The sequence below is a fragment of the Astatotilapia calliptera genome, chromosome 1 (assembly GCF_964374335.1).
Source record: "Astatotilapia calliptera chromosome 1, fAstCal68.1, whole genome shotgun sequence".
NCBI classification, from domain to species: domain Eukaryota; kingdom Metazoa; phylum Chordata; class Actinopteri; order Cichliformes; family Cichlidae; genus Astatotilapia; species Astatotilapia calliptera.
This window is the reverse complement of record NC_137422.1, coordinates 12,123,942-12,140,152: the sequence shown is the minus strand read 5'-3', so window position 1 is coordinate 12,140,152 and position 16,211 is coordinate 12,123,942. Positions and strand designations below refer to the sequence as shown.

At 40.5% G+C, this 16,211-nt stretch overlaps 2 protein-coding genes across 3 annotated transcripts in view; one reads left to right on the top strand and one right to left on the bottom strand.

Moving 5' to 3' along the window:
• Positions 1–4,149: 4,149 nt before the first annotated feature.
• rxfp3.3a2 (relaxin family peptide receptor 3.3a2) lies at positions 4,150–6,008 on the bottom strand. Its single transcript, XM_026160576.2, has one exon. It carries the CDS (start codon positions 5,811–5,813, stop codon positions 4,683–4,685), a length of 1,131 nt encoding a protein of 376 aa, XP_026016361.1. The 5' UTR covers positions 5,814–6,008; the 3' UTR covers positions 4,150–4,682.
• Positions 6,009–6,427: 419 nt separating this feature from the next.
• adamts7 (a disintegrin-like and metallopeptidase (reprolysin type) with thrombospondin type 1 motif, 7) overlaps positions 6,428–16,211 on the top strand; it is a 79,874-nt gene continuing 70,090 nt past the window's right edge. The window contains exons 1-2 of one of the 2 annotated variants that reach the window (XM_026162719.2): positions 6,428–7,393; positions 10,819–11,186. In XM_026162719.2, the coding sequence (XP_026018504.2) occupies positions 7,267–7,393; positions 10,819–11,186 (495 nt within the window). In that variant the 5' untranslated portion in view covers positions 6,428–7,266. The remainder of the gene's footprint in view (positions 7,394–10,818; positions 11,187–16,211) is intronic. The other variant, XM_080307157.1, reaches the window with a different exon arrangement.

Below are 16,211 nucleotides of genomic sequence, written 5' to 3'. Positions count from 1 at the left end.
TCTTGTAGCTTGAACACCCTTCAACTGTCGTGATAACAACATACCAGGTTTATCCACAAACTGGAAATGCTTTTGTCGCAGTTTCCAAAGTAAATTACTGACTAGGCCACTCATTATATCATTATATTCATATTTTAATTTCACTATCTCTTTATAATCCACAGGAGATTTAGAAACTTGATATGTTCTTTCCAGGCCAAGAACACTATTGATTTCCGATAGACGTTTCTCTCTTTCTTTTTTAAGAGCTGAAGTATGAGCGATTATTTCGCCCCTCAAAACAGTCTTCAGTGCTTCCCATAAAGTTGAATCGGATACCTCACCATTATCATTTAGTTCTATGTAATTCTTCAATTTACAGGTTATATTCTTAACAAAAATGTCATCCTTAAGAAGGTTAGCGTTAAGTCGCCAAGCGAAAACCTTGTTAAGGGGCTATGGTCCGATGTTATAATACTTGGAGTTGGTGACTTGGGGGGGGTTGTTTCTGTGTTATATTTTGGACATTTAAAATAAAATGATCAAAAAAAGAACTGTACAATCTCTGTTTTGGTGTTTGTACATTTTAATAGACGACTGCACCAGCTCCCATTCTCCCAAAATATAAAGAAATCTGGGGTGAATCATGACTTTTGAGCAGTACAGTACTCGTGATGAATTCAGGAATAAAGAGCAATTTGAGAGAATAGAATTAGAGGACTGTTATGACTAAAACTGGGGGATTACTCCTCAAGAAATTGCACTTATGCAGTGCATACCCAAACCCGAAGGAAATAACTTATGACCAGAGATGGGCAGTAACGCGTTACTTGTAACGCTTTACTGTAATCTGATTACTTTTTTCAGGTAACGAGTAAAGTAAGGGATTACTATTGCAAAAACGGTAATTAGATTACCGTTACTTTCCCGTAGGAACGCTGCGTTACTGCGTTACTAAAACCGTGATTTTTTTTGCCAGAATGTCTCATGACAGTGATGTAAGCAAGTGCTACGTTCATGACAACAGCTGTGCGCAGATCAACAATGGATAATATATGGAATGCAGGAGAGAGTATGAGCGTGCAGCGTTTAAAGCGTGGAAGTACTGACCTTATTTTGAGTTTAATTCCATAAAAAGTGACAAAAACATTAGCGTCCGTTGTGCGTGGGAAGAAAACTTCTCTTTACAGCGAAAAAAAACCCTAAACTTCCAAGTGCGCTGAGAAACTCGTGGATTCTTCAACTGACCGCCTTGGCACACCTGCACCAGGGCAAGCCTCCGCCTACGCTACTCCTGCTTTACAGGTGAAAATAGAGCAACAGGACCGCTAGTCTTTGATGTTATTTATTTTCTGCTGTGTTTTACTTGCATCTATTTGAAAGAGTGAGTGTAAACACAAAAAAAATATTTTATGTGCTGGAATGTGCAGAAAATAGGTTTAAATATTAAACAAATTTCTTCCAGTCAGAGAATGTTGCATATAATTAAATTTTTGCTTGATGCATAAAGTTAAAAGGTTAAAACTGATAAAACAAGTTAAAAAAAGAGACTTTTCCATTTGATTACATTTTGTATGATGGATTATGTAGACAAAGTAGAATTGGGCTGAAAGATCTATCGCTTTATCACCTCTTCAGGTTGTAAATTGTGTTTTTAAAAAGTAACTAAGTAACTAAGTAATTAATTACTTTTGAAAATAAGTAATCAGTAAAGTAACGGGATTACTTTTTTGGGGAAGTAATCGGTAATTAGTTACTGATTACTTTTTTCAAGTAACTTGACCAACACTGCTTATGACACAAAATTCAGTTTTAACACTGGACAGGGACAACTCGAGTATTCAAGAAAAAGGGATCATTATAACATCCACAAGTGAAAACAACGAATCATGCTCTTAAATTGGAGGACCACACTATTAACTAAAGACAGTAGCATAACCTCAATTTTACCAGACGCACACAAACTCCAGCAGCCCATGTTTACTGTATTCCTGCTTGATTCAGTCCAGTTCCTTTAAATGTTCATCACTAATGCATAATATCAAGTAGGACAGGTCCTAAAGCCCATGTGAATATATTTCGCTGTTTCTCTGACTAACAGTGAGAAAACACAATTGAAGTTTGGTTAGGTAAATATTCACATCAGAGACCCCTGACCAGCCTGGCTGAATTCTTTTGCTCGAAGTTGATTAATCATCACAAACTCAGAAGATCTGGTTATGCTTCTGTGCGTCAGGGGAAATACTGAAAGTCACATATACTGGGGGTTAAAGGGAGCCCAACAACTATATTTTTCATTCAAAGATAACCTGCTGCTAGCTTCATATTTACTCTTCTCATCTTTGCCAGAAAATGAAGAAGACAGAAATATCTCCCAAAAATAATGACCTATTTCTTTTATCAGCCTAAAGCAGTACTCTGACTAACTCTGTGTTCTACATTCATTAAAGTGTGTGACTTATCGGATTCCATATTTCCTTATATGCAATCAGTCCTCCTGGGATCTTGAGGATTCCACGCAGTATCTTTGCTTTTCCCGGGATTGCGCTCTTCTGGCATGCTTTGTAACCATGTTCTGATGGCTGCTTTCAGCAGGATAACACATTAAGCCATGATGAGAAATTCACATCATGGGTTTGCAAATGTGCAGTAACTGTGTGATGCTACCATGTCAATATGAACCAAAATCTCTGAGGAATGTTAAAGCTGTGCCACGGAGAATTAAAGCAGTTCTGAAGGCAAAAGGGGATCGAAGCCAGTACTAGCAGTCAGTAAATTACACAAAATATCAATTTAAAAAAAAACAGCAGGCCAACCAATAACTGAAATGAATAGAATAAAGTAAGAAATTTGCATTTTATTAAACAGCACTGACTACATAGCCACCTGCTGGTCAGAGCAATTTAAATTCTACAGGTTTCTGCCAGGCTTAGGTGCTGTCAATAAATCAAAATAAATTTGAATCTATAAACAAAGAAGAATCATTTCAAATGCTTCATATCGACTTAAAAACATAACTAACTAAATTAACTTTAGAGTGTTTACATCATATTAGGTATTTTGTGATAACAGATTGGATTCAACCAGCGGACACATGGGCACAATCTGACATCAAGAGTGTTGCCGTGAAAGCATATTGACCCCCGAAGAGGAAAAGCCGCAATATTTGATAAAGAAAAAAAAAGACAGAGGTAGCTAAAAGAAAACAGCCACACAAACACAGCCCAAGGCAAGCAGCAGAATATATTACCATACAATATAAGTGCGGTTACATTAACATATATTACCACATCCCATTGCAAATGTGGATTAGTAGACATGAAATATTAAAGTCTGAGCATTTTCACAAAAATTAAGCAACTTGTTTTTTGTGAAAAGGGGGAAATAGGTGCTCGTTTTTATTCAGTCAAGTGCAAAATGTATTAATTGGGGTTTCTTCCTTTTTGCCTGTGACCACAACAAAGCAAAAATAAACCTTTATTGCAGGAATCATCAAAGGAAAACTGCAAAATGCATGCTTAGTTTGAACAGTTTGCTCAAATCCCAAATGCAAATGAGCACGCGTCAGTTTGCTGAAATGTTTCCTCCCAATAATTCATTGTTATATCAGCGCTTCAATAAATATTGCTGTCCTGGTAAAGAAGATGGCACTTAGAATCTAACCCCCCCGGTTTGTGATTTTGGACTGTATGAATTCATTTTGCATTTTGTGAGCTGAATCGTCTGACGAAGATCTGCGTCACTACGGCTGCCAAAGCGACTGCTGGAACCTCTGCAGCCATTGTCAGCTTCTCCTCCTGGGCTACCTGTGAGAGCCCAGGGTTTTTTGTTTTTTGACATGTGCCAGGATAGGAATTCAACATTTACAACAGAAAGGACTGAATGTGATGAAAAGCGTCTTGGAGGTGCTGACACTATATAATGCATTTAACATGACTTCTTTATTTTATTGTAGCCGTTTCCTGATTGAATCGAATTGAAGGCAAAGGATCAATTCATTTATTATTGGGACGATAAAAGAAAAGAATCCACCTTTAGAAAAACGTAAGCACAGGACAGCAAACTGGTTACACACTTTTTGCTGACTGAAAGAAAAATTCAGTGTTAAAACACAGTTTTAGTTGATGTCAGTTTAAGTGAGAAAACAAATAATAGACTCTCCTCTGCGCATACACTTTTAGAACATGGTTTATTTTATTTTCACAGACTGCAGGCTCACTATACAGTACACGTCAGTCCTTTAAGAGGTGCCTCAGGACTGATGAACATGGCACTTTTTAAATTAAATCATGGTAGCAAACACGAGCAAAACCACTGAAAATTAAAAATACAATCAAAATCCCCCAGACCCCCATCCTAATGTCCCCAGCTGGATTTCCACTCGAGGACGTTCTCTCTGCTGTCCCGTGTCTCCCTCTCGTCACGGTTATTTCTTGTTTGTCTTTAACAATCACGACAAGGAGAAATGGGAGCTGGACAGCAAAACTGGGAGAAATTCAAAGTTTAGTTGTCACAGTGAAACAAACAACACTCTGCGCCTTTCTGCGTCGCGGTGCAAAAAAAAAGCGCACACGGTGTGAATCTGCGATGCAACCCATCCAAACACTTAGACTGGGACCGATGCGAAAGCGTTTTACGCACGCGTAATGAAGACATCTACAGGTGGACCACAAAGCGTCGTCTTGTTTATCACGAGGCTACAGTTAACGAGTATACGGGAGGACTTTAGAGGCTGATAAACCCTTACGGTCTATGATGGACAGCGTGTACTCCGCATTGTCTATAATCTGGAGAGGCGTAGCTCCCTGGGTTTCTGCCTGTGTCATGGAGCGCGTGGCGCAACCTTTCGTGGATGACGGAGTGGAGGCTTTCCAAAACAATCCTCTCAGCATCTTCCTGATCTCCGGCCTCATCAGGCAGTAAAGCACCGGGTTTAAGCAGCTGTTTGCGTGCGCCAAGCACACGGTGACCGGGAACACGTAGGTGTGTACCATGTAATACGACGTGTCCCAGTTTGCTGCGTTAAATTTGACCAACACGCCCCAGAAGGTGATGGCATGATTTGGCATCCAGCAGCAGAAGAAAGACAAAACTACTATAGCGACAGATTTGGTGACTCTGGATCTCCGTTTAGGGTTGCTGCTGTCCATGCTCCTCTGTCTGACGAAGCGCAGCAGCATCAGGTAGTTAACGGAGACAATGAGCATGGGGATAATGAAAGCGATCAAGATTTTCTGGATGTGATAGAGGGCGAGCCAGTCGTGTCCTTCGGGAAACTTGAGGAGACAGAGTTTTTCGCCAGCCACCACAGTCACAGTGGAGAAGACAGCTGTTGGAGCTGTGGCAACTGTCGCCGCCACCCACAGCACCGCGCACACCCACTTCACACACCGTGACCTTCTGTGCGCTTTTTTCTTTAGAGCCGAGGCGACGGCCAGGTAGCGGGTCACGCTCATGGCGGTGAGGAAAAACACGCTGGCGTACATGTTCATCACGGTGACCGAAAGGACGATCTTGCACATGGCGTCTCCGAACGGCCAGCTGAAGTCCAGCGCGGTGTCCACAGCCCAGAAGGGCAGAGTGAGAACAAACTGGAAGTCCGTCACTGCCAAGTTGATAATGAAAACATTAATAGTGGACCTCTTTCGACCTTGTCGTAACCTCATTAGAAAAAAGACGAGGAGGTTGCCCACTAAACCCACTGCGCAAACTACAGAGTACACAACCGATATGAGTATCCTCAGAATGGGGGTGCCATCCGCGCTCACGTCGATGTCTTCGAGCACTGAACTTCGGTTGAGCGCTCCGCTGTGGTTAAACATTTCCTCCATCATTAAATTTATAAAGCTTGACTCACAACATTTTCTTCTACGAGGCACGCCATGAAAAAAAGCCTTAGCCTTTCATCTTAGATTAGATGCAAATTCGTAGTCATAACACCCTTCTGAATAACAGCTGGCCAGAAACCTGCTTTTATACAGGTGTGTCGCTCCTCTGCTGAGCCACGATTGGTCGAGTGAGACGTGACAGAAAGGATTACGGTCCCGGCAGCTTTTAAGGAAGAACAGGTTAAATTTCTTGTTATAGTTTATCCGCCATGAAGGATTGTATTTGTCACAGGAATCGTGCGTAAATGCACAAAATAGGAAAAGAAAATAAATGATGAAAGTTACTTTTAATCCAGACAATTCAAACGAATACATCAATCAAGATGTAGACCTCTTCCTGCCTCTCTCACCCGGTACACCTGTTGATTTCTGTTCACGCACTTTGCAAACACAATAAACCAAGATGAGCGTGCCTTTAGGAATGTCAACGTACTTCTTAAATGCTTTCATTATAAGTAATATTACATGAATACTATAGGTCAAAAATGATGGCCAGCATGTAGAACTTTCGTAAGCTCAAGCAATAGTGGCACATTTTTCTTCCACTAGAGGGCGCGCTTACTTTGGAGAGGGATAATAACGGTCGAACATAGAGTTTGGTTACGCCGTGTTCCACCTCCAAATAGGCATAATTCTTAATTGTTCCAGCTTAGCTTAAGGTGGTAAAACATTTGGGGATATAACTGATATAGATCTGGGTTTTCCAGATGTGTTTTAAAATCAGGAATCTCCCGAACTCGATGATGTCAGTCGCTGTTTTGTTTTTTAAGACTTTACTCGGGCTTTTCTCACAGTTCCCACTGGGAAACACTTGTTTTTTTATGCTTTGAACCTCTGGTCAAAACGTACAGAGCGCGACCCCCGATGCGTAGTCATTTGTCTTACTCCAAGTGAACGCAACAGTCTGGTCCTCATCTGACCCACTGAGAACCCGAATCACCCCAAGGAACTTCCAATTGGACTGCATCTCTGTATCCGATCTCTTGGAGTAGCATTCCCCTTTAAGCCCTCCAGCTCTCTCTTGAGCCCATTGTCTTAAGTCCACCCATCTGTGGGGGTGGCTCTGCGAAAGTTTTCACAGCAAAGTTTTAAGCTGTCACTGGCTGTCGGGAGGAGGCTGATGGAGGACAGGGGGACCAGCAACTTGTAAGCAAACATTTACACCGACATAAAACAAAACACACACAAAAAGATGCAGCAAAAGCCCCCCCGCGGAGGCAGACAATGCTCAGGCCTGAAGTGAAGAAGTTTGTTGTTGCTGTCACAGCGTAAGTGCACGGGCGCAACAAAGCGAGAAACGCACCCAGCACAGATGGATTTGAACTATTTGAATTGACAGTCGACGCGGTGTCAGAAAGGCGTTAAATGTTTCGAAAATATAAGTTACCGTCCTGACAAAATGACCCGTTTGCACTGCGGGCTTCACGCTTTCGGACAAAGAGCGTCTTCCATTCACTTCTTCTTCGCGGTCCTGGTGGTCCTGGAAAACTGCAAAACTTTGGGATTGGGATTATCACATGAACCAGGTTAGTGAGCCTGAAAACTAAAGTATTTTAAACATTTTCAGATTCAAACACATGGAATGCCACAACGCTCTCGTACACTGCCTGCTTTTGTTGTGCGCATTTGCTCTGTGAGTGAATCCAGCCACACTCCTCCCTGATGAGAAGCCAGCTGGAACTTTTGCTTACAACGTTTGGGGACAGCCATAGCAATTATGCTCAAACTTTTATAACCAAGTGCGGTAGAGAGAGCTGTTTCTGAATGAATCATCAGAGGCTGAAGCCCGGTCCGCCCTTGTTGTAGTGCCCTTCATCAAAACGCAGAATCCCAGTGCAGTGCTGCTGCTGTGTGACTGATACTGACCTCTGACTTCAGTAGTCAAGGGCAGGAAACAGAGTTTCACTTAGGGGAATAGACAGGATGCATTATTGTTATTCTCTTAATACACCCAGTTTCAACAGAAAGTGTATTGGCTGTTCCAGTGCATATCATCACATCAGAGGATTAAACCCCTCATGTCTGGTAGGAAGCACCCCCTGCCTTCACCTCATGCACTTTCATCCACTCAGACTTCCCGGGTTCTCCAGAGATTAGGCAAACAAACAGATCAAGAAGTGTGGGTGCACTCTGTCTCATCCTGTACAAATCAACTGTGTGCTAGCTACTGTTTGGCATTCTAGGCAAGGATGACTCACTGAGGGAGGGACCTGTCAGATAGTGATGTTTCAGGTGTTAAATGTTTGCACAGGAATATCGATGTCTGCCTGAAACTGTTTCCCAAAGTAGAAAAGCACTTTGATAAGCAAAGGGCTTCCGCTTGACAAAATGTTTAAAGACATTTTTTATTCTTACCTACTTGTAAGACTAAAGAATAAAAAGTAAATTAACTGAACCTGATCAGTGTTGTTCATTTGTCTTAGCAAATCTGAGAAGACTCTTAAGGATCCCTAGATTTATCACAATCACTCCAATGAAAAAAACCTTATTTCTGATGAATGTGAGGGTTTCTGATCACCACGAATCCACAGTCCAATTCCTCAGGAGAGTAATTTGCTAGTTTGCTCATTCTAGATGAGAAAGACCTTTGTGAAGAGCTGCAGAAAATATTTGTTTCAATTGCTTAAAGAATATCTTCTTAAGGTCACAAGAAAATCTAAAAATCTTTTTGCTTCCCTAACAAAGGTAGGAATGGATATGCAGTCACTGCTTTCATGAAGAATGCCTTCCATGCCTTTGTTGTGCATTGTTAAGGCTACAAGAAGATATTTATATTTTCTTTTGACCTTAAGTAGAAGATAAGATATTTTTTAAGAAATTTTTTTTTCTCCAGCAATCTCTTGCCATCAGTAATACACATAAATGAAAACCAGTCAAGCCCATTGCTTTAGGCAGCCATGTCTTTACACTAATTCAAATCAATCCAAGACTATTTGGCATTTGTTGATGGTCAGAAGTTCATAAATAAAAGCAAAAGTGCAAATCAAAGAAGTGCATGGCTGGAATACTCAGGCATGTGGTAAAGTGAGAAGTCGATAAAATGATGGTACGGTATTAAAGTGCCAATAGAAAGGTGAAAACTCCTCATTCAGTCAGACATTTCAAATATTTGTCCAAATCATCTATAAGTGCTGTATGCTTGAAAATATTTGTGCAGATAATCCTGTGCAGTGCAGACAGGGTAAGAGCTCGAGTCAGCAAGGCTGTGTATAATCACTCCTTCATTTCCCTTGAATGAGATAAAGCCAATGATGATAGTGTGAGGGTTTGCACCCTTGTACTTTGAGTGCACAGAATAAGTGAAAGAATGTGAAACAGATAGTAGCTGTGATTTTATTTTATTTTTGACAGTGGTAATAATTATTATTTAATGTGTACAGTGTCCATCACATGGATAAAAACATCAATATTTCACAGTGTTGTTATCATTAAAATTCTTATCACTGGAAAAAAAGTTGTAATTGATTTACGACTTAGCTTTAGTGCAAATATACCATTAAAATCATTTAAATATTCAACTTTTTAAACTCTTCTCATGCATTTTAACACACGTCGCGTGAGAAAGAAGGTTTCAGGGGACTCTGTGCACTCTGTGAATAACTAAGTAGTGCTGCTTCTATAGGATTTAAGAGGGCAAGTAGCAGCCAAGCTATGCTAATCAAATGAAGTTGATTAATTGATCATCAGCAAACATGAATACCTCTATAAAAGCAAAATTTTTAGCAGTTTGCTAAATTCTCTCCAGGAGTGGACATCCTGACAAAGTCACACAAAAATCAGACCTTGCAGGCGCCACATCTCAGATTGTACAGGGCTCCATTAGTGTGTTAAATGTTCACGTTTATGACAGTTCAGTGAGAAACAGACAAAACGAGTATGAGGTCTTTGAAAGGGTTGCAAGGAGACGGGAGACAGCACATCTTAGGTCTGCAAAGGTGCATCATCACATGGCACAAGACTTCTGGAACGATGTTGTTTGGACAAACGAGATAAAGTGGAGATTTGGACCTAACGCACAGCGGCACACTTGGCGAAAACTAAGCTCAGCATATCAGCATGAATACTTCATACCAACTGTGAAGCACGGTAGTGAAGGGGTGATGTTTTGGGCCTGTTGTGTAACCACAAGTCGTGGCCATCTTGCATTGATAGAGTTAACCATGAGCTCCTCTGAGTATTTTAGAGTGAGAGCAACAGCTAAAGCATGTCACAAATTACGTCGTGAAGCAGGATAACTATCCAAAGCACAGAAGCAAATCTAAAACAGAATAGCTGAAAAAGAAAAGAAAATTAAAGTGGTGAAGTCCAGACCTCAACACAATAAATGCCTGCAAACCTTAATAAACTGAAGCAATGTTTTAAAGAAGCTACTGAATCATGTGGTGTACTTAGTTTTTCACTGGACTGCATGGAGTCCTGTGAAAAACCCCTTTTTCATGTGACTGTATGTGGTGATAAGCATAGCAGCTGTGGGGGGTGTACTGTCAGTGGATACTAAACGTACAGTGATTACTGAGTATTGCAAACTAAAAGAAATAAACACTGTTTAGCAAGATTTAGCTAGGTACAATGAAATTGTATGGATAGAAATAAGATGGAAAAACTGCTCATCCTGCTTCTTGAGGCGCAGTCCTTATATTTTTTGTCACACTGTTCTCCGTGCATTGGACAAAGCTATTCCAGGTCAGAGCAAATGATGGTTTGTGAAACTCAGTCTTCCAGCAACAATGCAAACTATTAAACATGAGAGTGAAGCGTCAAAGAATATATTTTTAAGAAGTGCTGCATATATGTCAGTTATATTCAAAGATAAAGTGACAGATTAGCACATATGTGTGTGTTTAGAGTTTCCCCGGTTTTGTTTACAGCTTTGCAGCCACATGATTATTTAATTTCAATCCAGTTTCCTGCGATTTAATAATGAGTCTTCTTCCCATCACCGCTTTTACAGAAAGATTTCAGGATGACTTCCCTTTGTACGAGGTGGTTCACCCTACGAGACTGGATGCCAAGGGTCACTTCCTGTCCAATTTCCTGTCTCACCATGCTCGCCGTTTACAGCGCAGGGAAGCCTCAGTGGAACCAGCAGGACTAGATCGCATCTTCTACCAGTTTTGGCACGGCGGCCACAACTTGCACTTCAACCTCACTCTGAATCCTCACCTGCTGGCTCCAGGCTTCATGACTGAGAGGAGGTTTGGTGGCCTGAAGGGGGCACGGATCAAACCTGCTGGATCCTCCCACTGTCATTTCTTGGGCGAAGTGTGGGATGATGCCATTGTGAAAGGGAGCGCAGCTATAAGTACTTGTGATGGCCTGGTGAGTGGATAAGCGAACTATTTAAAATTGTTTGAAAAGCATAAGCAGGCGAGGTGACCAGGCAGCTGTCATCAGAGCTGGGTGCAACAAGAAGTTATTTTCAAAACTGTGAAATTTCATCTTCACTTAAGGGTCATTTAAACAGCAACATGCCCTGGTGTGATTTTCTTTTTTCTTTTTTTTCCAGAAAAGTTCAGTCCATATATATTTTGACAGTGACACAAGTTTTGTTTTGTTTTTAACCTGTTTATGAAGCACATTCCTATTATAGTTATATAATGGAAATGGACATAATGTGTAGACTCTCAGTTTTAATTTGAGGGCATTCGTATTCAAATTGGATGCAGGGTTTAAAGGTTTTAGCTCCTTAAGATGTGCCACTCTCTTTTAAAGGTGACCAAAAGTAATTGGACAATTGTCTCAAATGTTATTTTATGGGCAGGTGTGGGCAATTCCTTAGCTATGTTATTATCAGTTAAGTAGATAAAAGGCCTGGCACTGATTTGAGGTGTGGTGCTTAAATTTGGGAGATTTTGCTTTGAATGGACAACATGTGGTCAAAGAAGCTCTCCGTGCAGGTGAAACAAGCCATCCAAAATCTACAGTTTGGTACATACTGAGAAAGAAAGCACTGGTGAACTCAGCAATGCAAAAAGACCTGGACGTGCACGGCAGAAAACAGCGGTGGATGATTGCAGAATCATTTCCATGGTGAAGAGAAACCCCTTCACAACAGCCAGCCAAGTGAGGGAGTCTCTCCAGGAAGTAGGCATTATTAAAGTCTACCATAAAGAGAAGACTACATGAAAGTAAATACAGAGGGTTCAATGCTAGGTGCAAACCACTCATAAGCCTCAAGAATAGAAAGGCTAGATTGGACTTTGATTGATAGATAGATAAATAAATAAATAAATAACACCTACAAAAGCCAGCACAGTTCTGGAAAAAATATTGTTTGGGCAGATGAAGCCAAGATCAACCTGTACCATAATGATGGCATCTGTTAAACATAGTAGAGGCAGTGTGATGGCTTAGGCGTGCATGGCTGCCTGTGGCACGCGGACACTTGTGTTTATTGATGATGTGACACAGGACAGAAGCAGTCGAATGAATTCTGAGGTGTCCACTCAAATCCAGCTAAATGCAGTTAAATTGTCTGGGCGGCGTTTCATAATACAGATGGACAGTGACCGAAAACATACAGCCAAAGCAAACCAGCTGTTTATTAAAGCAAGTGGAATATTCTTGAATGGCCAAGCCAGCCACCTGATCTTAAGCCAACTAAATTTGCATTTCACTTGTTGAAGACTAAACTTTGCACAGAAAGCCCCACAAATAAACAGCAGTGAAAGCCGCTGCAGTGAAAGCCTGGCAGAGCATTAAAAAGGAGGACCTTCAGACTTGAAAGCTAATTGTGCTTAGAAGCCTAGAAGACACTTTGAAACCACAGCTCCACATTTATACACAACGAGTGGATATAAAGAGACTCAGCCATATATAAAATATATAGATGTATATATTGGTTGTAACATTTTTTAGAGATTTGCATTGCACACATAATAAGGATGCAGCATTTCCCTGATTTGCAGACGTTCTCGTGGAAGCGTATTCCATCAGACGGAAAATTGTGCCTGATGCACTTCCTTTTATAGCAGGGTTTAAACTTGAGTATTGCGAGTAATGGAGCCCGCCTTTATATTTTGTACTAAATGTATATTGAACTTCCATTTTTGTCCCAGAAGTGTCACTCTCATGAGTGCATTTTTTAAAATCACGGAGCAATCCTGCAGTCCTGCTCTATCTGAGTTTGTTCAAAATTAGGCCAGTGATTTATGCTCTCCACTGTGTCTGTCTGTAACAGATGTGCGCTCATAAAAGAGAGATTATTTAGACCACAAGTGGATACGGTGGGCATGATTTGCATTCAGACCACTTAGATCCTTGACACTGCATTATCACAATGCTGCAGTCGTATTTCTCCAAATTAGATCTGGACCAGGGCTTTCAAAAGATACTTACTCACCACCTCTCTTTTCTCTGTCTGAAATTTCCAAATGGAGATATTATTCACATCGATCACAATAATAAATAATCACAACATAGATCACTATTTCACGTTTATTATAATATGCTCCAAGCTGTTCTTCATTTTGATTTGTAGTTTTAGAAAGAGAGCACTTTTTTCAGAGATTAGCTAGAAGCTGTTTAGCCCTGTGCCTAAGTGAGTGTGTAAACTGCAGTGCAACTTTTGAAACAAAAGTCAGATCTCAAAAGCGAAGCGTTACTCTCTTGTAATGCTGACAGACTTTTCTCAGTTTCTCAGACGAGCCTGTCTGACACCAGTTATCATGTTCAAAGTCATATAAAACAGCGGTCCCCAACCCCCGGGCCTCGGACCGGTACCGGTCCGTGAGTCGTTTGGTACCGGGCCGCGAAAGTTGAGGCTCAGGTGTGAAATGTATGGTTTTCAAGGTTTTTATCGGTTTTCAGCGTTATTTTCTCTCGGTTTTCCTGGGTCTTTTCACGTGTGTTATTAATAAATCTTCTTTTTTCGGTACCGGTACTAGATTTATTTTGTTGTATTTATCCGTGACACCTTAAAGGCCGGTCCGTGAAAATATTGTCGGGCATAAACCGGTCCGTGGCGCAAAAAAGGTTGGAGACCGCTGACTTAAAGGGCCTTTTTTTATGGTTCCGATGCCTAACAGGCTGTCCTGACCATGTCTGCATGCCTAAAGGCATTAACAAGTAGTCGAATAGGTGCACCTAATGAAGTAGTCAATGAGTATCTACCTATTTAGCAGAATTCCCACGCATATGTAAACTCACTCTGGTTTAAATATTAAAGTGTAATTGATAGAGATCCCAGGAGAAGCGGAAGCGAATGGATGGATGGATGATAGAGATGCCTTCTATGGTCACATGGATGAAGTTCATTATGTTCTCTTGCTGAACATGACACAACAAGAATTTGTGTGATAGTAAAAGCCACAAATGCTGTCTTATTGTTCAGATGATTGTGTGTGTGTGTGTGTGTGTGTGTGTGTGTGTGTGTCTCCTGTGTAGCTGAAGTTGTTCAGCTCAGGGCTGAATTACAATAAAATGAGAAAAATTTTCCTCCCAGAAGACAGGTTCCTCTTAAAAAGCAATCATGTTTTCTTGCTTCTAATCTTCCTCCACATCTTTATTTACTGGCGGGACTGCATATTTTACAATGCAGTGCTTTGCAGCACTAGTATCAGTCAAAAACTCTTAGGTATGTGGTATAGTAACATTTAATTAATGTAGAAAAAAAACTAAATAAATTATTTTATTTAATAATTAGTGGTAGACTCTTTACTGACATTTGTTTTTTTTTAAGTCAGAAACACATCAGCAGACATATGGTATCCACATTGCTGGTGTTTTGCCAGCGCTCTGCCGGCTCCTTGCACGATTTGGGTTATTTGCCTGTCTGATTTACATCAAGTAAAACACACGATCAGCTGGATTACGATCATCCTTCCGCTGGTTCTTGAAAGACTTCTTGATTGCATTTTAGTCCAGAAATTGTACAGCTGACTTGAAATGCCCTTAAATGTTCCAGTGAAATTAACTTTCTTTGAGAAAAGCAAAAGAGTATGATGGTATATATTCAAACCCTTTTATTTCCTGATGGTTCCCTGTAGATAAAGAAACTAATTAAATAATAAAAATGAAAGTTTTATTTCTTGGGTAACTCACATACATAACTGTGTCTTTTTCAACACTTCAGCATGTTGATCTAAACATAAAACAAAGTAAAAAAGTGTTTGCAGACAACCACAGACCATATATAAAAGACTGACACAGCCAAAGTGACGTCACACATTAGTTTGTGAAATCCTGTTTGAAACCAGATGTCACATCTGGTGATTCTGAGTGAAAAAATTGGAGCAACACTCCACACTCGCACGATAGCGACTTGACATTTATAAGGTTGGCCTGCCCTAAAGTATGCCCTGTTTTGCATCCATGTAATGAGTGAAACTTTAGGCCGACAGCCGAAGCCATAATTTAATTAGGAAAGTGTTTACTGGGGTTTTCTCAGACTTTTATACAACTGGACTTCTTTTTCACAACATGAGGAGCTGCTCACTGCTGGCACTCACAAGAAAGAATGCAGGTTCAAAGTACTGATCTTTAGCACACAGTCTATGCAGGTAACTAATTATTGTGGTGCAAAGCAGCAAGTAAACTTCTGCCAGCACCTCAGCTTGGTTCACTTGCCAGAGCTCAGCCTGTCTGCTTTTGGTAAAACACAGACAGTGATGAGATTAAGAGTATTTTGAATATTGAAGGCACTTATTAGTTTGCTTTATAAGAACCAAGTATATTGATGAAAGTAAAACATGTTTCCAATGTGATCCTTTTTTCGTTTTTCAAAGCTGACTGATATTACATATGAAGAAACTTTGATAGAAAATTCATTTACACATCTTTAACGTTGATAGAGTCGATTTTACGTGCGTCATCTTCTTTGACTGTCTGCAGATTATTCTTCACTTTCAAAGCTGAAGTGCTGCACAAAAGAGCATCTTGCAAAGGAGTCCCATAAGTCCTCATGTTTTAGATCACAGCCAGAAACCTGTAGTTTCAGGACGGTTTCTTCCTGTGGTTGTGACTCTTATCATGTTGACAGACTGCAACACTTCCCAAATGACTCAAAACTTCAGATCAACAAGCCTCCCTTTCTTACTGAAATATATTACATATTTATATGTTAACTATGTGTGTAAGTTTCCTCCCAAATACGAAATCACAAAAGATTATTCCAACCACAATATATTTCCCGGCATGACTATTGTTCTTGCCTCCGTGCATTTCCTTCAAACTGGAGAAAGAGCCTCCCACACTTAACATAGTACACAAGACAAATAACACCAACTGAGTCAGAGAGAAAGAAAAGGAGCTGGGCCGAAGTTGTAGATCAGCTTCCATACGCACCTCCACTGTGGTCAGGCTAAAACAGCTTAAATGGTATGCAGGTATTTGAAAAGGAAACTC